The sequence below is a fragment of the Bubalus bubalis genome, chromosome 13, assembly GCF_019923935.1.
Source record: "Bubalus bubalis isolate 160015118507 breed Murrah chromosome 13, NDDB_SH_1, whole genome shotgun sequence".
Lineage (NCBI taxonomy): Eukaryota > Metazoa > Chordata > Mammalia > Artiodactyla > Bovidae > Bubalus > Bubalus bubalis.
In genome coordinates, this window is record NC_059169.1 from 18,110,100 (window position 1) to 18,134,039 (window position 23,940).

The following is a 23,940-nucleotide window of genomic DNA, read 5'->3' on the forward strand; positions in this document are numbered from 1 at the left end:
CATTGCCTTCTCTGTGGGTTGTACACAGTTGGAGGGAAATCATTTCGAGAACACACTGCCTGGGTATCATCTCACAACACAGAAGTGAAGCTAATGGTGATGCTAAGTGGACCAAGACACAGATCAAAAGTCAGATTGTCATATTTATTAATTCAGTCTCCAAATCAAATGTTTCCTCAAACATTTTAGAATCTCAGATAGTCCTATGATTTTGGGAGATTTAAGATGGAAGAATACAAAACTGTTAGGTTCTTAAGCTATATATGAAGTTTGTAAGATAATTCATATTTATGGCTTTGGAAGAAACACACACAAATTAGTGGAGTTATACTGACAAGGTGAAATCTGATGGACACAGAGCTATGAGTAATCAAACACTGATTTGCCTACAGTACTCTCAGAGACAGGGCTGTGTCAAGAGCTGTGGTTAATGTTTCCAAACACAGAAGTCCTTACCTTCTTCCTGACCTACAGTGAAAGTAGAAATAATTAGGAGCCAACTTCTGTTCAGTGACTAACTAAAGCTGTTCCCTGAGTCCCTTTGGGGCATTAAGTTGAATGTTTATTCTTTCATGTTACAAGGCTATCATTCATTATATCACGGCTATAGTCTTCTAGGTATGTCTGTGGTGGAGAGTTTTAAAGAGTGGTTATTTAAATGTAATCTGTTGCTTACCCAGTTGTCTTGTGAGTATGTTTTGATTACTGGTTGTTCACATGTGTGTGTTACTGTCCTATCCAGCAGTCCCCAGCACCCTCTCTGTACCTGTAATGCCACTCTCTAGGGAACGAAGATGAAAATAAGATGCTCCCTGAACTTAAACCTCAGGGTTCTGTGAGATACAGATTCAAAATTACAAAGGATAGCACAGGTGCTATATCTTTTATGTTAATTGTGGCAAAATACATGTAGAAACCTGTATACTGGTCAAGAAGCAACAGTTAGAACCAGACATGGAACGACAGACTGGTTCAAATTTGGGAAAAGAGTATGTCAAGGTTGTATATTGTAACCCTGTATTTTTTACTTACACGCAAAGTACTTCATTCAAAATGCTGAATGGATGAAGCACAAGCTGGAATCAAGATTGCTGGGAGAAATATCAATAACTTCAGATATGCAGATGACACAACCCTTTATGGCAGAAAGTGAAGAAGAACTAAAGAGCCTCTTGATGAAAGTGAAAGAGGAGAGTGAAAAAGCTGCTAAAATTCAACATTCAAAAAACTAAGGTCATGGCATCTGACCCCCTCATTTCATACCAAATAGATGAGGAAACAATGGAAACAGTGAGAGACTTTATTTTCTTGGGCTCCAAAATCACTGCAGATAGTGACTACAGCCATGGAATTAAAAGACACTTGCTATTTAGAAGAAAATTTATGACCAACCTAGGCAGCATATTAAAAAGCAGAGATATTACTTTGCTGACAAAGGTCCATATATTTAAAGCTATGGTTTTTCCAGTAGTCATGTATGGATGTGAGAGTTGGACCATAAAGAAAGCTGAGCACCAAAAAACTGATGCTTTTGAACTGTGGTGTCGGAGAAGACTGTCAAGAATCTTGAACTCCTTGGACTGCAAGGACATCGAATCGGTCAATCCTAAAGGAAATCAATCCTGAATATTCATTAGAAGGACTAATGCTGAAGCTGAAGCTGAAGTTTCAATACTTTGGCACCTGATGCGAAGAGCTGACTCATTAGAAAAGACCCTGATGTTGGGAAATATTGAAGGCAGGAGGAGAAGGGGATGACAGAGGATGAGATGGTTGGATGGCATCACAGACTCAATGGACATGAGTTTGAGCAAGCTCCGGGAGTGGTGATGGACAGGGAAGCCTGGCGTGCTGCAGTCCATGTGAGTCACAGAGAGTCAGACATGACTGAGTGACTGAACAACACCACCAACATGTAACATGAAGTTTACTAATTTAACTATATTAAGTGATTATAGTGTCAAGTATATTCACATTGTTGTATAACCAAACCTCAGAACATATGTTCCCTTGTAAAAGTGAAATTCTGCACCTATTAAACAACAATAGCCCAATCTCCTCCCTCCGTTACTGGGGACCATCATTCTACTTTCTGTCTTTGATTTCTCCAGGAACCTCATAAAAAGTGAATCATATGGTATTGGATCCATTTGTGTCTGGTTTATTTCATATGTCATGATAACCTCAAGTTTCACCAATGGTCATTTTTTCCTTTTTTAAAGCCACATATCATTTAATGGTAAGGGTATATACCATATTTGTTTATCCATTCATCTGTCACTTTCATCATGGACATCATCATCTTGGGTTGCTTCCAACTTTTGTCTGCTGTGAACACAGGTCTACCATAAGCCCTATCTTAAAAGAATATCTAAGATGCTATGGAAGCAGAGAGGGGCCTGAACAGGCAGATGCATTAGAGTTGACTGTGAAAATGAGGAGACTTTCCCCATCCAGATGACAGAAGGGAAGTGTCTCTGAGGTGGAGCGGCAGTGTGTGCACACTGGAAGCAGGCAGGACATGGTGCTTTGGGAGAATCTACACATGACCTGAGTGTAGAGGGTGTGAGCATGTTAGGACTCAGTGCTGGACAGGTAGGTGGGGAAGAGCTTCCTACCACCTTGTGTGTCATGGTTTATTCTCTTCTTCAAGATCCTGCCCTGGTCCCAGTCGAGGGCCCCAAACTGAGTGTAAATAGGAACATCACCTGCAGACATGGACGCTGACAGGACCAGATCACAAACCACTCTGCCATCTCCCAAGTGCCTCTTCCTCCGCTCCCTTAAATTAGCTCTCATCTACTCTGAGTGAATCTCTGGGCCCTGTCTCCATCTGGGAGCTCTGGTTCCTCACCCCTGACTGAGTCATGATTCTGGGCTCCTCAGTTTTCACTACAAGCTCATCCCATGGCCCCTGCTGAAGTGGACTTAGGGCTGCACTATGCTTCTAGCAACAGGTCAACTAGGCTGGTAAGGATTAGATCTGTGCTAAAGAAAGAAGAAGTCTTTTGCTGTCTTGCATACAGGATTATCGTTACTATCTTTCTAAATTCCATATATATGCTCACTGGGATGACCCAGAGGGATGGTATGGGGAGGGAGGTGGGAGAGGGGTTCAGGATGGGGAAGACGTGTACACCCGTGGCGGATTCATGTTGATGTATGGCAAAATCAATACAATATTGTACAGTAATTAGCCTCCAGTTAAAATAAATAAAAAACAAAAGAAAGAAACAAGTAGTCTGTGGGAGGGAGGGCAGGGAGATGACAGCTCAGTGTAGGTGAGTGGAGGACAAGTTTACAGCAAGGGCCATGGGAGAGAGGAGGAGGCTGCAACCAGCGAGTAACATAGGAATAAGAGAATATTTCAGAAATACAAAGAAGAAAAGATGGAAATGAGGAAAGTGGAGAGATATTGGGAGAGTTCGTGACAGGGAGCTAGGGCTCACTTCCCAAACTATGAATAATCAGGTGTCATGTATAGTGTCCTGGGTCAGGTTAAACTCCAGCTCCAGAGCCCAGGGCCAACAACAACCATGAGTGAGCTCATGACCCAGGGAAAGAAATGTTGGGATCCCCATCCCATGGTCAGTTTCCAAGAAGGATTCTCGTGTAATGTCATTGATCTAATCTGCATCCAAGACAATCCTCTGGACTCACTGACAAGGAAACCAACAGTGGATATAGCACTAAATCTTTAGCTCAATTTTAAAGAGGCAAATGGCTTAAACAAACCTTTTCACTTGAGAATATGCATGGTATCAGGTCCTTCAATACCAGAGGCTCATCTAAGCTGTATCTGAAGTTCACATTGTAAAAGTCAATCACGCCTGTATGGGGCCAGGCTGGTGGTGGTCGAAACTTGTATTCCCAGAGTGCTTCTTTCTCACACTCTGTATATTCAATCCCCCTTTCTACTGAAATCATCTGAAATACATAAGACATCACAGGAGTTAGGAAAGGAGGGTGTTGCTTATGGATGTTCAGAGACTATAAATGAAACCTTCTGCTTTTATATCTTTACATCAGCTTTTCCGTAGTTCAGAAGATCTCAGGTCTTAGCATCCACAAAGGAGAGAAGTAGGAGTTTTATGAGGCCTTTGACGATTTGCAAACTTGTTCATGGTCTTGTAACATTGTCATTTACAGATACTTCCTTCAATATTATATGAAAACTAAAAGAATTAGAGAAATGACTGCTAAGATTTTATTGATCCAGTTTTCACACCTAAATTAAAAAAATAAGAGAATTTTGTTTAAGAAAAGAATACTTATGGGCACCAATCAGTTATGTGCAGCTACAGAAGGGCCATCTGCTATAGATGAGCAGAACTGGATGGTTATCAAACCTCATTTTAATAATTAGTCACTCTCTGCTTTATTAAAAGCAAGAAGTGGAAAGTTTTCATTTTCATTTGTTTTTCTCCCTTTGGGAGAAGGTGCAAATATTCAAAAGAGATTATAATTTACATATTGACTAAGGTCTCTTAAAGTGGCAAAATTCCACAACTCTGATAGTGCATTCTGAGCGGGAGCTTATCTGACCAGAAAGAAGAGACAGCAGCAAATTCAGGTGTTCAGCACACACAAGAACAGATGCTAAAATGGGAGTGGGGGAATCTACTAATTAAATAAACAAATCTCAAAATGCTGAATCCTTTATCTTAACCAACAATGAGGAATTATCTATTAAGAAGCAAAGATAAAAAATCTACTAAGAAATTAGCTTTTATTCTATCCAGGATTTCAGAACATTTCTCCTGCAGAGATATTTATTATATTTGAAGACAGTTTGTGATGAATATAAAACCTGCTGACACAGCACACATAAGACTGAGAAAAACACACATATATTTTATTTTATATTAACTTTAAATAGATGGAAGAGGATGCAAAAAAAAGAAAGAAAGAAAGACAGAAAACTCTGTTAATCATGATGTAAAAGCAAGAATTTTATGGTTCTACCTAAGAATTGCTTTTATGCCAGCTAATGGCCAGGAGATTTGAAAAGGCTAAGAACAATAAGGTAAACATCACCATATTCTCAGTTTCGATGCTTTGCCTGACACAACACTGGAACATCCCCGTGAGTGTGAGCGTGAGGGCAAGAGAGAGAGCACCAGGCCAATCTCCCCGGGGTTCAAAGCTAAACATGGAAGAAGAGGAATCAAGTCAGAATGGTTCTTAAACCCTTGCTCATCTCCTTCTGTAACTTTACAAAGAAGATTCCTTTATCATATTTCAATCATTCATATGTCATGATCATATTATTCATACTTTTACTATGTGGATTGAGATCATAATACAGTGGGAAAAATGACTATGAAAGACTGTGAGATGTGTTTATTAATCCCATAAGGACTTACATATATGTGACAATATCATATAGGTGAAGAATCAAGTCATTATTCAGACTTTCATCATTATGTCTGCAAGAACCATTAGGTAATATAACTTTCTACATATCCAATGCAGCTGCAGTTGAAACCACAAAAAAAAGGCAATAGGTTTTAAGAGCAAGTGCTTTTAAATCTAAAATACTACTCTCATTGTTCCATATTAAAGATTCAATGCAGTTAGTATGGAATCATTAGGGACGGTGAATTCATGCCACACACACCAACAATAGCTCATCTGGTACCCACACAGTTGGACAATGTTCTTCGCTGCAGAAAATCTTTCTCAACCCAGTGTACCAGGCATCTACAACCAAGAGATTTGAATAGCCCTAAAGCTAAAACCTAACCTCTAAGCTGAAGGAAAAGCTTATTGGTAAACTTGGTTCTCTCCTCCCAACTACAGGATACTACCAAGAATGTTCAGCTTGCTACAGTTGGGTAGACTTCAACCCATTCAACAAAAGATGAAACGATTAAAAGTCTCATATTAAGACACAAATGACTTCATATAGACCACACGGTGGAATCATATGCTGCAAAAACTTTAATGTAATTCATTAGAACCAAACAGTATATGATATTAGATGAGGTGGCCATAATTTAATAACTGTAAACAAGACTATAAACTGTAAGCATACCATAAACCATTATTCACATCTGTACTTACTTTCTGCCAGAGTCAGGGCCCCAAAGGCAACAACAGTGACAAAGATGGCACAGATGACATCCAGATACACAGCGAGCCATCGGGACGTCGTCAAAAGCAGGAACCAAGCCTCTGGATTTGTGAACCGTAATAAGCACAGTACATAAATAGAAAAACCATGTTAGCTGCTTCTAAAGAGGGAGAGCATTTTGCTCAGTTGAAATACAAAAGATTTTTACACAAGGTAGAACAGCAAAGATACACACCTAAGGAGCCTGAAGATTCCAGAAAGCTACATTTTGACACAAGACAACGTATAGGACACATAGGAACAAGTTCAAGGGCTTTGTGGGGAGCATGAACCAAAACATACAACCCATGGCTTATAAACAGAAACATGATTCTAATAAAGAAGATGGGAAATGGTCTCACTGCTGTGTTTCCTGCAGTGCTGGGCCTCAACGTGAAGATCATCCTCTCACAGGGTCGACTGTTCCCAGCTCTTAGACAGCAAACAGCACAGCCCTGCTGTTTCCCACACATTCTGCACTTACTACAGAGCCCTGCACAGTGTTTATTCTCAGGAGCCAGTATCTAAATGACCATGAGCTAACCAGATTGGCATGTGTCTTTCGAAATGCCATTTTACCTTCAAAACACAATAAAGATTGGAAAGATAGGCCAAATTTTTATAAACTTAGAGGAAATTCTGAAATTTCTACGTAGAAAAAAAATTCAGAGATACAAAGAACACGCATCAAGTCAGCAGCAAATCTGATGATCAGGAAATGATTTTCCTCAATCATGCCAGCCACCCTGCATGCTCTGAAAAAAGAATTGGCAAACTACAGTTTTGGGGCCAAGAATAGCCACCATTGGGTTCTGAAAATAAGGTTTTATTGGAAAGCAACCACAGCCATTTGCTGATGTATTATCTTTGCCTGTCTCCATAGTGAGTAGTTACAACTGAGACTATACAGTACACAAAGCCTACAATATTTTCATCCAGCTTTTCGCCAAAAGAAAGTTTGCTGACTCCTGTCCTAAAGGGACAGAAAGCCATAGGGCACAGTGATGGAAGGACAATGCAAGGCAGTCAGGGGAGAAAAGCAGGCATGTGAGAGGGGAAGAGAGGTGCACAGAGTGGATGCTGAGAGGAAGGGGTGGGGGACGCAGGTGTGCAGAGAAGGACAATGGGGCACACAAAAAGAGGAGCTGGCCAGCAAGACCACCTAAGGGGGAGGTCAGGCCTGAGAAGGCAGCACATCCCATCCTTTGAAATCACTTTCAGAAACGTACAGACCTGAGTGCAAGTCCTGGCATGTGTCGAATACTTCCTGAAACCTCTGTTCAGCTTTGTATGCCCGGATGGTCCAGAGTCCCCGGAGAGAAGATGCTAAGTGGGAAAACATTGGGCTCCGTGCTGGGGAAGCAGAGACAGACACATGGCAGAGAAAGTCAGGGAGGCTGGATGCGAGGAAACCCACTGCCTCCTGGGCTTTATGGTCACATGTCCCACCAAAGGGCACACCTGTGGCTTCCTGGTGGGCTGCCTGGGGGAGGAGGGACAACATCCCTTCTGGAGAGGATCCTCCATGTGACCCTCAAACTCTTGCTGACACCAACCTTTACTTTTAAAACGTAGAAATGAAAGATTCTCTTTGAACCTTTCTTTGACCAAATTCAAATCACAGCTAGAATTCTTTACTACTTCTTTTATCAAGGTCCTCCTCAAACATGTCTCTCTCCAAATTCTTCTGGTATCTTTCCAGGTGGAAATTGTTCATATTTTCAAAATATATTGAAGCACAGTTGATTCACAATATTGTGTTGGTTTCAGGTATATAGTATAGAAATTCAGTTATTTTTTTCTGATTATAGTCCAGGATAGATTATTATAAGATACTAAAAAAATTCCCTGTGCTTTACAGTAAATCTTTGTTACTCACCTATTTCAAGTGGTAGTGTGTATTAATCCCATTCTCCTAATATGTTCCTCCCTCTCAGTCCCCCAACTTTGGTAACCATAAGTTTGTTTCTATGTCTCTGAGCCGTATTATCTTTTAGATTCTATGTATAAGTGATGTGATATCATATTTGTTTTTCTGTGACTTACTTTACTAAGAATAATATTCTCTAGGCCCATACATATTGCTGCAAATGGAAGTATTACATGCTTTTTCATGGCTGAGTATTAGTCACTAATTTTTGAGTCAGTAGCATTCCAAAATTTAATTCCTCATTAGAGTCCTCACCAAGATAAAGTTTGATGAGCAACCTGTGTGCTATGTCCTCCTTAGATGAGTAGCCTAAAGTCTGGGATAGAGTCAGTACATCCCCTACCCTGCACCAGACCCAGACCCGGGACAGGGTGAGATGAGTAAGGGGAGTGGACAGTCTGCCACCTCCCCCGTCCTAGGCCTCTCCCTGCACCTGCACCAGGAGCCTCTGTGTGGGTCATGGAGCACCCGGCACTGCACCACCCTTGTGCCCACAGGACCCGGCAGATGAGGAGAGTTTGAACAGTCTTGACTTCTGCTCTGGGAACCTGATGGATGTTTTCATAACTGCCCTGCTGGATACCTGTCCTGGTATTTGGAGGTCACTGTGACATGTAACATTCACATCACCATTTTAGATTCTGACAGTGGCCTCAGTGTCCATTTTCTTTTGAGTGCCTTCATGTGGGTTTGGGATCTGGTGTCACATGATTGCCCATTCATTTCCTGCCATCTTCTTTAAGAGCATAGTGACCACAAGCACCTGGGTCAGGCTCCTGCCTGTCAGGGAACAGGTGGGCTGCAGGTTCTCAGGCAGAGAGGACTCCTTATGGTTTTCATTCCCCACCATGAACGAGGATGTAACTTGCTGTTCTCAGGGGCAGATAGTGAGCCTGTGACCTCTTTCTGGGATGAGTGGTAACTTGTATTTTAACAGCAGAAAATACTGACATCACTTTGTTACCTGTGCATCTCCTAGAGAAGCATGAGTGCTAAGTTGCTTGTTGTTTCCAACTCTTTGAGACCCTATGGACCATAGCCCTCCAGGCGTCTCTGTCCATGGGATTCTCCAGGCAAGAACACTGGAGTGGGTGGCCATTTCCTCCTCCAGGGGATCTTGCTGATCCAGGGATCCAACCCCTGTCTCTTATGAATCTGGCATTGGCAGGTGGGTTCTTTACCACTAGCACCACCTTGGAAACCCCTCCTAGAGAAGACCTGTTAGTAAAACCTGGGTGTTTAGAGGAAGTTATGATCATTTATCTTACAGGAGGCTACAGAGACTTTATAAAATGATGAGGGAAAAGAATCAAGGGGGTAAACTCTAAACTGTTTTCAAGTCCTCTCTCCTTAGCCTAGCATCTGAATGGTTCAGTTCAGTACCAATGTGCACACAGGCACTACAGGTGTGTATGTGGGGGTTGGGGTGGGGTACAAACAGGCAAAGACACAGAACCCCCTCCTGTGCTTAGTGTCCCTGGTTCTATAAGAAAGGAAGGAACAGGTTTCCTCCCGTGAGATACTACAGCTTAGAGAGGGTCAGAAGCTCTGGGCTGGGGGCCAGCTGACCATCCACTCAGCCCTGGGCCTCTTTCCACCTAGGACATCTGACCAGGAACCTTAACTGTTAGAGGCCTCACCTGTGGAACTGATACAGGGAAAACACCTTCTCTGAACAGCTACATTTTCTAACATTTACCCTTTGTACTTAATTCAGGCAAGAGCTTAAAGTGATTCAGTGGTGTTTTTGATCATCCGGTTTCGTACCTGTGTTTTCATTCCAACATCCACACTACTCTCTCTTCATTTAACTATTTATTTTACTTTCCGATAACTTTACAATTATAAAAGCAAAATGAACATAGACTGAGCTCCTGCTCCAAATTAGAAAGGCCTTTTCTGTACCCCAGAAGGTGTCCCAACTCAACCCCAGAATCCAGTCAGTCAGGAAGCAGGGTGCTCTCAGGGATGACGCAGGTGAATTCTGGGGCCATCACCCTGTTAGGAGGATGCCACAAGTCCAGCTCCAGGGAGTATATAGAACTCACTAGAACCAGGCTCTCACTTCCAGAGTAAATGTTGTGATGTCAACACTGTTCGTCACAGACAAGGCTTCTGAGAAGGAAATAGACGTGGGTGTTCCCCCAGGCAGATCCCGGAGTGAACTCTCCAGCGTGGCCTTCCTCACCTGCTTCCCTCTTCAGATCAAAGTGCAGCTGATTCTCTCCAGCAGGGATGGAGGGTGGGGTTGACTTTAGAAACCAGGTATCATCTCAGCCTTGAACACCAGGGAACCAAACACCCCATCACCTACCTCACCTCATGCCCAAGAGTTACAGCAGGTCAGAGGGAATCAGGACCTGTGAAAAGCCATCCTGTTTCTTTCAAATCTGATTTAGGGCTGACCAGGATGCCAGAATGAATGAAATGGAGTGTCTGCAAAGAAAATTAACTAGTAAAGGGGTAGAGGGGATGTCAAGGCTTTGATCTTACCTTGCTCAACGTAACACCCTTTTTCTCAAAAACACTGAGCTTGCTGTTCTGAAGCAGACTATGTGACATCCATGGCAGCAGTCTGCAGTCACAGACATGTGTAACCCTACAGTTCACATGACTGACAGCTATGTTTTCCACAACCTTGAGGACACCTGGGGACACACCCCACCAGGACTGCAGATCTTCCCGGGCAAGGGACTCCAGGCTGACAGCACTGCTGCAGGTTATCATTCAAGCCATTTGAGACCTGCTAGTTGTGAATAAGTTTTTAATCCTTTCATGTTCATGGTTCTAGTGCCTTTAGTAGTGGCCACCAAGCACTTTACAAGCATCAATTCAATAAATCCTCACGAGAACTCCAAAGACTGAGGGATTAAGAGAACTCTCTGCTCAGTATTAAGTATATTGACCCACATTAGTGATAAACCTGGGTGTTGAGAGTCAACCATGCCTTACTTCCAAGGCTGTGCTTAATCACAACAGTAGTGTCTCAGAGAGAGAATAATCAGGATTAAGGATGCCCATGTGTGACGATGCACATTTTTTTCCAGAAAAATTATTATATTATTGTTGTATTATTAATAAAACATTATTGATTTATTAATATTATATATTATTATGTATGTTCAGAAAACCTCAAACCTCTGGGTGCAAAGAGTCCCAATATTATACAGGGATGATGCCAAAGTTCTCAAACTCCCCAGAACAAACACAGAAAATCCTGTACTGCTTCTTGAAAAAAGATTCAGGAGGTGCCCTTCACTCCACTTCCATGTGATGGGAAATGGCTCTTGCCCCAAGCAAAACTCTCTGTCAAGTGTTCCTTCTGGAACAACCCCTCTTTGAAGGTACTAGAGACCTGCTTTGCAACAAGACTGCTGACTGACTGAATTTCATGGGAAGCCTCAAATGATAAAACGTCTGAAGCCTTGTCTACACAGAGGACTGGATGGACCTCATCACTCCCTCTTCTGCCTCCCCAGGTCACATCAGCACAATGTCACACACATCTGCACTCTACTGCTATTCATCCATTCAAACATCTCGCAAAAATGGACTTTAAGAAACTTTAGCTGGTTCTCTTGATGACCAAATTTTTTTATATAGCTTTTATGAAACTGATGATCACTATCCTTTTCACAAATAATTAGAATAAATACCTCTTAAGTGTTTACTACAGAAAAAAAACATGCAAATGTCACAATGAAAAAAAGCTTCTTTGGATGAATTGAGAAATTTTTCCATTAGTAGATACAAAGAACCATAGGACTCAATATGCTTCTCTACTTGGCTTGGTATCTAGAAGGTTAAGTTGGTATTAATTTGCAATAACTATTAATGGTTGAGGTCTCTGATACAAACAAACCTTCCCTCCTCACTTTTCAGCTATAGTTCTTATAACTTTTTAAGAAATACATAGCAATTCGATTTTCCTTATTTTTTGTTTTATTAGTGATGAAATATATATGTTAACAATGAGATAAATTCAATTATTTCATAATCTGTGATTACCTATAGAATGATTAATCATAAAATGTGTTCTCCATTATTCTATTTTTTTTTTTTTTTTTTTTTTTTTTGCTGCACCATACAGGATCTTAGTTACTCGATCAGGGATTGAAGCTGTGGCCTCTACAGTGAAGTGCAGAGTCCTAACCATAGGACCACCAGGAAAGTCCCTGTTCTCCATTATTCTAAAACTAGAAAGTTGAATGGGGTAATAGGCCAGATGCATACTAAACATATTCCCCCTCCTATGTTCTCATAGGGGATTATTTTCAGCACTATATATATGAGTAATCTAGGAAAACAGGGACCATACTGTTATATCACCCCAAATACTGGTGATGATAAACAGCAAAGCTGAAAATAACAGGACTTATCTTTTTTTTTAATTTTATTTTATTTTTAAACTTTACAATATTGTATTGCTTTTGCCAAATATTGAAATGAATCCACCACAGGTAGGACTTATCTGTACAATACATTTAACAACTGCAACTTACATGAACATGTGAAAGAATGTATTTTTCAAATATATCAGTTCTAACATATATTTCCTGATGTCTCCTATCCTTTTCCTAATTGTTTCCTTTCCTTGTCATTTCTGGTAACTTCAGGAGAAGAAAAATACTGTTTTCCTTCTGCTTAGTTCCAACATGATGAAATATTTTATTTTTAAGAAATGTATAGGCTTGATAATCTGTGTTAGGAAGTATGTCATGAACCAGAGAGAAACAGTCCCTGTCCTCATGGTGCTTATATTCCCTGTCCTAAGATTCGAACTGGAACTGACCCATCACCAGGTCCATTTGCCTTAAGGGCCACACGGCCTCAGTGGTCATGCATTCCATTACCTAAAATTAACTTAGTGAGAAATTCAAGAAGAATGAATCTGCGGAATTTCAGGGGTGTGGTTAATTATAGCATAAATGAAAGCCAGCCTGTACTGCCCTCCCAACCTGAGAGCCTTGGTACTCACTTGTGGATTCCAGGCGTTTCACATCTCGTGATGTCGCTAAGAAATATCGCCGGAGAACAAAGAAAATGATGCCAAGGGGAATGACAGGTATAGCCATCCAAGGAATCATAGCCACCATCACACCCACCACACCAATCACAAGTAGAAACATCTGAAATAACAAAAATACAAAGACCTCCATGTCAAGGATACTTTTAAAAGATAAACTTTAATGGTTTGTGTTGATAGGATTGAACTCCTTTCCTTGAAAGACTTGGTGGAACAGCAAGGAATGCTTTCCCATCCAAAGAAATAAAATTATAGGTGGTCCTTATGATGTTTATTGCATGAGCCAAACACTCTGATAAGAACTTTCTAGGTATCCGCTCTTGTGATACACTCAGTAGCACTATGAGGCAGTCATTACTATCTTTAATAGATGAGAATATATGAGGTTTAGAGAGTAGGAGCTGAATCCCAAACTATCAGGAGTCAGCAGGTGCTACTAGAGGGATGAATGAGCAGGCATCAAGGATGAGGAATCCGGGAGCCTCAGCTATACATGCAGGGATAAAGAAGTGGTTAATTACAAAATTCAGGGTCCAGAAATGTAGGAAAAAAATTAAAATATTGATCTTTGGAAGTGGAAATTCCTCTTTCTTTGTTTTCTTTTTTTTTTTAATTTTATTTTATTTTTTAAACTTTACATAATTGTATTAGTTTTGCCAAATATCAAAATGAATCCGCCACAGGTATACATGTGTTCCCCATCCTGAACCCTCCTCCATCCTCCCTCCCCATTTCATCCCTCTGGGTCGTCCCAGTGCACCAGCCCCAAGCATCCAGTATCGTGCATCGAACCTGGACTGGCAACTCGTTTCATACATGATATTTTACATGTTTCAATGCCATTCTCCCAAATCTTCCCACCCTCTCCCTCTCTCTCAGAGTCCATAAGACTGTTCTATACATCAGTGTCTCTTTTGCTGTCTCGTACACAGGGTTATTGTTACCATCTTTCTTTTTTTTTTTGTTACCATCTTTCCAAATTCCATATATATATATGCATTAGTATACTGTATTATCCATAGTTAACATTTACTGAGTGCTGACTCTGTTCAGGGCTGAACATTTGATACTTCACATGCATTAACTTGTTTATCCTCACAAGAGCTCTACCTAGTAACAGTATTATCTCATTTTACAGATGGAGACACTGGGGCCCAGGGAGAGGAAAACCTGATAGACACTGCGAAGTATAAGTCACAGAGCCGGGAAGCCCATGTCATGAGACTTTGTGACACATTTAAGCTTTCCCCTAACATACAGCCAACTTTCTATCATCGTGCTAAGTATATAAAATGTACATTTCAAAGGTTAGTGATTCTAACAACAGCAGACACCATTTACCAGGCATTTACTATATGCAAGGCATTGTGCTAAAAGTTCCATGAACATTCACTTAATTACCAACATCATCTGTGAGATGATTTTATCTTGCAGAATAGTCTTGTCCTACAAATCATTGGTTGATGCTGATGTAAGCATTCATCTTTATCAGGAAAAGTATGATACTGTGGTGGGCAGCTTCAGGCAATAAGAATACAATCAATACTTAGCATCTGCTTGCTATGAGAGAAAGGTGGATTGGTGGAGACATGCAGATTCACAAGGCCTAGGCCAAGGCCTCTGGAGTTTATGATCTCAGATGGATACAAATCCATGGTGATCTGAACATGATACTGAGTGCTAGGGAAACACAGAGAGGAATACCTGAAAATTCTTAGACAATTCTGAGAAGACTTAGGACTGAAATTTACAGGCTGGTTTAACAAATAGAAAGAGTAATCACAGTAGGTGGTAAGCACAGTTGATGGAGATTTGGACCGAAAAGGAGTTGGGATTAAGTTAAGATGTTTGTCCAGATTAACACCAGTTGTTCTGTGTCCTCTCAGCACCACTATCACTTGCATCCCACATATGCCACCTCAGAGCCTCCCTACCTTGTCACCCAGGGCAGCTGGCCCCAGAATGTCATGTCTCTGAGGGATGGATTAGGGGGGTAATGTCTGTATCACAGAGACTCAGGTTATCATTTCACAGCTCTTCCTGATCAGTTTTCTCAGAGGATCTTCACAACCATCTTCTGAATGAGAAAAGCAAAAACTTTATTTTCATTTACAGATAATACATGAAGCTAGGAGGGTAAGTGGTTGTCCTAAGTTTTCCAGGGAAGGACTGCAGGTCATGGAGAAAGACAGGAGAAGTTTTGTACTTAGAAAATCCTAGAGCCATAGCTGCAGGCAGGGGGAGCCTGAGAGGAGGAGGAGGAAGAAATGTCCGGAACCATGACTCTGTGTCTAGGAGCCCTTGTGAACCAAACAGCATGTTCTGGATGGAGATCCATGTGCCTTTCCTGTTTTTCCCGATCTCTGCCATGGTATCAATATGAAACTCAGAGTGAAGAGGACAGAATTCTGAAGGAATAAATTCCAATCATAAGTGGAGAAAAATAGGGCTGTCTGACCTCTCTCTTATTAGACCTACAGATGAATGATTTCTTAAAGCCACTGCATTAACTGTGTATCCCACCCTGCTGGACCCTCCATGCTCATGGGGAGGGGTCCTTACAGCTCCTGCTATGTCTGGTCTTTAGTCACTTGGCTCGCCATTGTTGGTTATCAAAAAATCCTACTAAAATGTCAACCAGGGAAAAATACAACCTACAGTTTTTTAGCAGACCCGCATCATTTGGACAACATCCACCAGTTTCAATGATCTGGCTCTCCCCACGTGAGGGCCTTTTATGACTAACCCAGCTTGGCAGGTAACCTGGGAAGCAGAGGTAGGATCAAAATGAAGGGCTCCACAGGGGCCTGTACCAATGTTTCGTCCTTAGGTACCCACTGAAGAACACCCAGAGCTGATCTCTTTTAGAATGGACTGGTTGGAACTCCTTGCAGGCCAAGGGACGCTCAAGAGTCTTCTCCAACACCACAGTTCAAAAGCATCAATTCTTCAGTGCTCAGCTTTCTTCACAGTCCAACTCTTACATCCATACATGACCAATGGAAAAACCATACCCTTGACTAGACAGACCTTTGTTGGCAAAGTAATGTCTCTGCTTTTCAATACGCTATCTAGGTTTTTCATAACTTTTCTTCCAAGGAGTAAGTGTCTTTTAATTTCATGGCTGCAGTCACCATCTGCAGTGATGTTGGAGCCCAAAAAGATAAAGTATGACACTGTTTCCACTGTTTGCCCATCTATTTCCCATGAAGTGATGGGACCAGATGCCATGATCTTCGTTTTCTGAATGTTGAGCTTTAAGCCAACTTTTTCACTTTCCCTGGGTGTTCTTTGGAAGGAATGATGCTAAAGCTGAAACTCCAGTACTTTGGCCACCTCATGCGAAGAGTTGACTCATTGGAAAAGACTCTGATGCTGGGAGGGATTGGGGGCAGGAGGAAAAGGGGACGACAGAGGATGAGATGGCTGGATGGCATCACCGACCCAATGGACGTGAGTTTGAGTGAACTCCGGGAGTTGGTGATGGACAGGGAGGCCTGGTGTGCTGCGATTCATGGGATCGCAAAGAGTCGGACACGACTGAATGACTGAACTGAACTGAACTGAAGACCCATTACTGCCGGGAGCCAGCACAGGAGTTCCCATCCTTGACAAGGTCATGTGGGAGAGCCCTGATGGGCAAGGCGAGTCAGGGCTCAAGGGCCCCCCTGAATCTGCCTAACGGCTACCCCAAAACCAGAATCTGTCTGTTTTACTATTTCACGACTTTCACCAACTCTTCTGACATTAACAGGGGCTATCCCCGACCACCTTTCTCTGAAAAAAATCAACTTAGAGCTCTAGTTAATAAGTCTCCTGGGCATAATAGGAGTGTTTCAATTCAAACCCCTCTGATGACTTTCTAGCTTGCCTGACAGGTTGTTCAGACTCCTGCAGCTACACATATGATTGTTCACAGCCTCCCAACCACGAGAGGCACGGGAAGCTTAAGATGTTCTAACAATGCAGAGCTTCTCAGAGAGTTAAAATTGTTAGAATAGAACTAGTAGAGGATTTCTTTGTTGAGCTAATGCTTGCTGCCAAGTTTCCATATCCCTTATGTACTGTGTCCCTGGGAGTGTATTGATTAATATAGTTGGTATATAAAAATGTAAATAGTAGCTTTAATGTTTGTAACCTTGGACCCTTGAGTTAATTCTTTTCTTGTTATAACCCACCACACTTTTGCCCTATAGGAATGCAACTTTATCTAATGCTTTCAGAGGGTGGCACCTGACTTTAGAATAATCACCTTTAGAGAAAATAAGTTTTCTGATTGACTAACCATTATTCAGAAGAAAGGGTCATAAAATGTTATCAGGCCTCCTGGTCAGAAGATGATGTAAATCACCTAAAGCCTTTGCATATGATATGTTTGCAGAAAGAAAGCCTGACTTCGATATAGAGTCAAGGACTGCTGACCTTGCATGACTCTACACCCCCTATTATCTTCTATGCACAATTTAAGGTATAAAAGCTACTTTGGAAAATAAAGTTGCGGACCTTGCTCAACAGGCTTGGTCTCCCCGTGTCGTTCTTGCTTCCTTTTCTCTCCTTTTCTTCTCTGTTCTTCCTTCAGGATGACTAATTTGGAGCGTGGGGGCCCTCTGAGACCACTTATTTGCCCAGGCTTCTAAGACCCACTCAAGAAGGTGCCTGAGGTGGGGCACTTTCCACGATTTGAGAGGGCGCCTGTGGCCTCCGTGGTCAGTGCAAACCTGATGTCACAGGTTTTATTGGCTTTCTGCATAAACCAGTTAGTTCAAGTCTCTGTCTCTTTCTCCTTTTATCTATCCTTTTGCCAATGCTGTCCCCCTGAGGGAATCCCTGGATCCAACCGGGGCTGGACCCCGGTACATTACTAATGCTCTCAGAAGCTCCCTAGTTAGGTTAGGTCCTTCAGATTTCATGACCCTAAATTCTGAAGTAATTCAAAGAGGATGTCTCTAACAGGTTTATTTATACTTGTAGGTAATACTTTAGCCACCCTCATTGTGGATTGGATATTATACATATATATACACATATATAGTGTATGGGTTTACATTTATACATATGTAGATTTGTGAGTTTTTTATTATCAGCTATCTCAAACCCATTATAGAAGTTTGTAGAAGATGAAAATAGCATCCAAAAAAAAAAAAGTCAACATCTACAGAAGGAAACAAAAGATTCTAGTATGCTTCCTTGAAGCCAATCTCATTTCTTTCTCAGACATCCCCAGGAATTTCAAAAAGTCCAACTCAAGATACACACACAATTCCCCCAACTGATTGGATTTCAGGCCCATCTGATGGCCCACATCACCATGGACAGTGCTTCTGTACCTCTCTCACACAGGCACAGAGACAATGATGGGTATACAGAAAAATCCATACTGACCCAGAGTAAGTGACCCAAGTCCTGATGCCCCTCAAAATAAGGAGAATAATTATTTTAATATATTTCCCATTTGGAGCACACCATTTGGGAAATTCTATCCAAAGTCTATGAATCCACATGAACAAATAAATAAATTCTTAGATGAAATCTTCACTTGAGAGAAAAAGTTGATTTTTCACAATTCAGAAAAATTCTTTAGTTTGTAACGAATGACAACCTACATCTGAAAGAGAAATTCCACTAGACCAGTATTGTGCTAAGACAGGGTTTAGGGCTAACCTTCTTGAATAAACAGGGAAAGTAAGACTCTATACCTCACTCTCAACCTTAGTAAAAACTGGGATATACCAACAACATGAAAGGATGGTGGTAGGAATTAAATGAGGTAATGCTAACTAGTGCTAACTAGCTAACTAGTTCATACATAACAAATAAAAACTCTAACTCCATCATTAACATCCTTTAGCGTGTTCTGGATGCCAGAAGCCAGGGGAGGAGGGATGAGGTATTCAAAGACTTATGGGCCCAAAGAATCTTAAGAATCTCATGAAGTTGGACCCCAAAAGACCACTCATTCTAGCCACTAGAACAGCTTAGCATTATCCAAGGACATATCTGAGCAGGTGCTATTTTTCCTTTAGTTTAGTTTAGTGAAAGTCGCTCAGTCGTGTCCAACTCTTTGTGACCCCATGGGCTATACAGTTCATGGAATTCTCTAGGCCAGAATACTGGAGTGGGTAGCCTTTCCCTTCTCCAGGGGATCTTCCCAACCCAGGGCTCAAACCCAGGTTTCCCGCACTGCAGGTGTATTCTTTACTAGCTGAACCACAAGGCCTAGATGTGGTAATGATGTCACATGTACCAACATGATTGTGGCTTTTCTCTGGTCACAGTGAAAAATGTATCTGAGGTCTATTTTGTTTGAAGATGCAATTTTAAAATAATATGACCAGTATACTTCATGACTACAATTTCTGTCCTCTCTGTATTATCTACCCAATTCTAGGCCTTCCAAAGATTGATATCCTTAGGGATATGGCAGCAAGTAACGTATTTGAGATGGTCTTTTCTCATTCTATATATTCTTTATCTTTCCAGTTATCCTTTTTATTGGTGCAGATTTACTGTTTTGAAACTCCTGAGCATTTATGGGTGACTAAGGGGGAAAGTGGTGGACCTCTGGATCAACAAAACCAAACCAGATTATTCAATATAGTCAAAGAGAAGATCAATTTCACATTTTCTATTTTATGCACCAGGAATTGTTATATTGATACCAGTGGAAGTACAAAATCTAGATTTTGTAAACTTGTGAATCTCAGGAAATTAAACTGTGTCCACTCCAGGTCAGCATTCTTGATGCAGGTAAGTAGCCTGGTTGGGATGTCAGGATGACTAAGGTAGAGAACATGTTACCACCACCTACAGAAGGAAGTCTAACAAGCACCTTTCATCCTCTGAAAGGATGCTTTGCTATGAGCAGCTGTTTATGACAAGCCACACTGGCATCTAAATCAATAGTATGTGAAGTATATAAAAAAAAACAGCAAAGAAAATAATGCTTGTGTAAATGTTAATGGTTTTGTTTAAAAAATGTGCCCAATCAAAAAAAATTGAAAAATAAGACCTTGCTTTATTGCTAGAGGCCATGACAAATTTTCTCATTTCACAGAAGTTCCACAATTCTCTAGATCTAGCCAACAAGCAAAGAAATCATGGTCACCCAACACACCTAAATACCATTAACAGATGACATTTCATAAGGCTTATCATGAGTCTCATGTTGCAAGTATTTCATAGGCTTTATTTAATCTCATTCTCACATCAATATGAGTAGGAGGGATTATCCTCTCCATTTACAAAGTAGGAAACTTTGCAGTGATGCTCAGAGGGGTTTATTGATTTGCTCAAATTCAGATAATTCTGTCCTTTTGACCCCAAGTTTGTTCTTTTAATTTCTGCCTGATACTGTATCACATATAGAGATAAAATTCACATTTAAAAAATTAATATCTAAACATAGTCTTTTATATATTTTCCCTTCTGTCTGCATTTTCTAATTTTGTTGGGTTTCTTGGGGCCATATCTGGTCTCTCCCATGAGGGGACCAGGTCTAGATTCCCAGCTAATTAGTTAGTAATGGCCTGTTCAGTTCAGAGAGCAGACTGATCATTAAAAGATCCTAAAAGTGCTCACTAATAGAACACACTAATGTGTCAATTTAAGAACTGTACTTTAAAAAAGAAAAAGAAAAATCTTTCTTTATAAGAATGCTGAGTTATAATCCCAGGAAGCAAAATTATTTGCAGGGGCAGAAATCTAATTTTAAAAAATACATAAACCCCAAGGACACAAAATTAGACTGAGTAGTTTAAATGGTTAACATCTATATTTGGATGATAATGAAATGTTAAAATTTCACATGTAGAGTTAACACTGTATACTAATACTGCAGATTTTAACATATTCCTTTCTCAAGCACAGTTTGAAATACAAGGACCTGTTTGCCTCCTTGGCATTTAATTTCCAAACTGCTTACAGTCCTATAGAAATTCCCAGGTATCTACTTACATGTAACTTTAAATGTAATTCCAAGGGATTTTGTTCCTGATATTTTGTGTGAGGCTTGTGCCAAAGAACATGTTTTCTATAAACAGCAGTAAAAATATATTCTCCTTATTTTATGCAAATAAATATGATATCTATACTTTTGGCTTATTCCATTCTTACATGAGAGCTTCTCTGATGGCTCAAACAATAAAGAACCTGCCTGCAATGAGGGAGACCTGGGTTTGATCCCTGGGTTAGGAAGATCACCTGGGGGAGGGAATGGAAGCCCACTCCAGTATTCTTGCCTGGAGAATCACCATGGACAGAGGAGCCTGGTGGGCTGCAGTCCATGGGGCCGCAAAGTGCTGGACATGACTGAACAATAAAGTGCAATGCATTTTTATGTAAATTCTTTCTTGCTTGCTTTTATACTTATATTAGGTACAATGTGAAATATATATTTAATCAGTAGATAGTACTTTTATTATTTGTTTACAGTATTAAAAAAAAACAGAATCAGGATCATTAAGACTGCTAACATCTCAAAAGAATTTCCGAGATTTTAATTCTTCAGTCAGACTCTTAAGAACTGTTTCAAGTTGTGGTGGGTACAGATCATCCAAATTGCTCTACACTATTATTGATTTTGCAAAAGTATAACTTAAATACAATAAAAGAAGCAAGAGTGACTTCTTGGTAAGAAAACAAGACAAGATTTCCTTTAAAGAGGAAAAATGACAACTAGTTTGATCAGTGGTTTATGGATGTGGGTGTAGGAGAGATTCTTCTATCCATTTATTCTGGAAATATAAGAGATAAAAAAATAACCTGTCAATGAAAAGACTATCACATAGATTGTGCTGCTGGATAACACAAGATTCTTGTGGATGCAGTAAAACCCTGAACAGACTACATGGAATTCTGAAAAGATTAAGAAATAAAATGTAATTCCTATCCAATGATACTCATTACCCTTCAATTACAGGATGAATAGAAGCAAAAGGAAACCATGGAAGGTTTTAAAGGTAAGCTCCTAATTGTAACACCAACCTAGGGTCAGTATTGAATCTGCATGTAAGCTGATATGGTACCCTGCACATCTCATTAAGTTCAGAGATCAGCTCTGGTTCCCAGATCCTTGCTTTATCACCCCTGTTTGCTTTTATCTCACCCACCCTGGTAAACTCTGTTAAATCAGAACATTATAAAACACTGGGGTGTCTTTTTTGTATGCTGAGGTCTATACAAACCTTAAGACAAAACTTTACTAAACTTGTCCTTCCCTTGGGATACACTAACCACACTCTTCACCCCTCATTTGGCTGCCTTGTATCTTTTCACAACCACACCAACTCTGGGACCTGTATATTCTTCAGTCAGCTCACAACTGAGAACACAGCTAACTCCACTGAAGAGTGAAAGCTGGGGTTTGATTTATAGTCTGTTAACCAGCACAACAGAAAGCATTAGGGAAACATGGTGCACTTCCTCCTTCGTGTTCAGTGTATCTCATTGATCAGTAGCTTCCTTTCTACCTTTTCTCAGGATTCAAGTTTATTAAAAATTCAAGACTGGAAACCATTTATTTGCTAATTTTACAAAGCATACCTTAAAAATAATAGCACAAAGAACTCTACTCAACATTCTGTGGTAATCTATATGAGAAAAGAATCTAAAAAAAGAATGAATATATGTATAACCAAATCACTTTGCTGTACACCTGAAACTAACACAAAATTATAAATTAACTATATTTCAATAAAATTAAATTTTGAAAAAAAGTTTTTTATTTTTTTAATTTTTTTAAATTTTATTTTATTTTTAAACTTTACATAAAGTCAAGGTTTTTCAGATCCATCTTATAATTCAAAAATTCAGCATATGTATGCATAATAATAGATATAAGAAAAAAAGTAGACCTGAATGAAATAAAAAACTAACTTCTAAGCAAAAAACTCAACAAACACAAAGCCTGGTTCTTTGAAAGCACCATGAAATGTAAAAGATAAAAAAATGAAGGGAAAATTTACCATTAACATGAATCAAAAGAATACAGCATACTAATGAATTGAATCTAACAACATAAAATAGATAATACTCCACAATCAGACTTGGCAAGTCCAAAATCCGCAGGGCTGGCTGTTACAAAGGACAGGCTTGAATTCTTGGGCGGGAGCTGAAGCTGTTATCCACAGAAAGAATTTCTTTTTTCTTTAGGGAAGCTGTAGCTCTTACGGAATTTCAATTAACTGAACTGTGTCCATAGAAATATACAGGATAATTGCCCTTACTTAAATTGATTATGGACTTTAATCACATCTATAAAATACCTACAGAGCAACACAGAGATCATCTATTGATTGAATAACTGGGGAATGTAGTGTGGTCAAGTTGACACTTTTTTATTTATATGATAATATACATGTTTCAATGCCATTCTCCCAAATTAACCTACACTTGCCCTCTCCCACAGATCCAAAAGATTGTTCTATACATCTGTGTCTCTTTTGCTCTCTCGCATACAGGGTTATTGTTACCATCTTTCTAAATTCCATATATATGCCTTATTATACTGTATTGGTGTTTTGCTTTCTGGCTTACTTCACTCTGTATAATAGGCTCCAGTTTCATCCACCTCATTAGAACTGATTCAAATGCATTCTTTTTAATAGCTGAGTAATACTCCACTGTGTATATGTACCATGGCTTTCTTATCCATTCATCTGCTGATGGACATCTAGGTTGCTTCCATGTCCTGGCTATTGTAAACAGTGCTCCAATGAACATTGGAGTACACGTGTCTCTTTCAATTCTGGTTTCCTTGGTGTGTATGCCCAGCAGTGGGATTTCTGGGTTGTGTGGCAGTTCTATTTCCAGTTTTTTAAGGAATCTCCACACTGTTCTCCATAGTGGCTGTACTAGTTTGCATTCCCACCA

At 40.3% G+C, this 23,940-nt stretch overlaps 2 protein-coding genes across 2 annotated transcripts in view; both read right to left on the bottom strand.

Annotated features, from left to right (window-relative positions):
- Positions 1–23,940, bottom strand: part of LOC123464831 (ATP-binding cassette sub-family C member 4-like) — an 891,549-nt gene that overhangs the window by 532,388 nt on the left and 335,221 nt on the right. The window lies entirely within an intron of this gene.
- Positions 1–23,940, bottom strand: part of LOC102412565 (ATP-binding cassette sub-family C member 4-like) — a 169,597-nt gene that overhangs the window by 49,100 nt on the left and 96,557 nt on the right. The window contains 6 exon segments of the mRNA XM_045162457.1: positions 3,736–3,927; positions 5,038–5,103; positions 5,106–5,146; positions 6,067–6,177; positions 7,349–7,468; positions 13,024–13,174. Coding sequence (XP_045018392.1) covers positions 3,736–3,927; positions 5,038–5,103; positions 5,106–5,146; positions 6,067–6,177; positions 7,349–7,468; positions 13,024–13,174 — 681 coding nt within the window.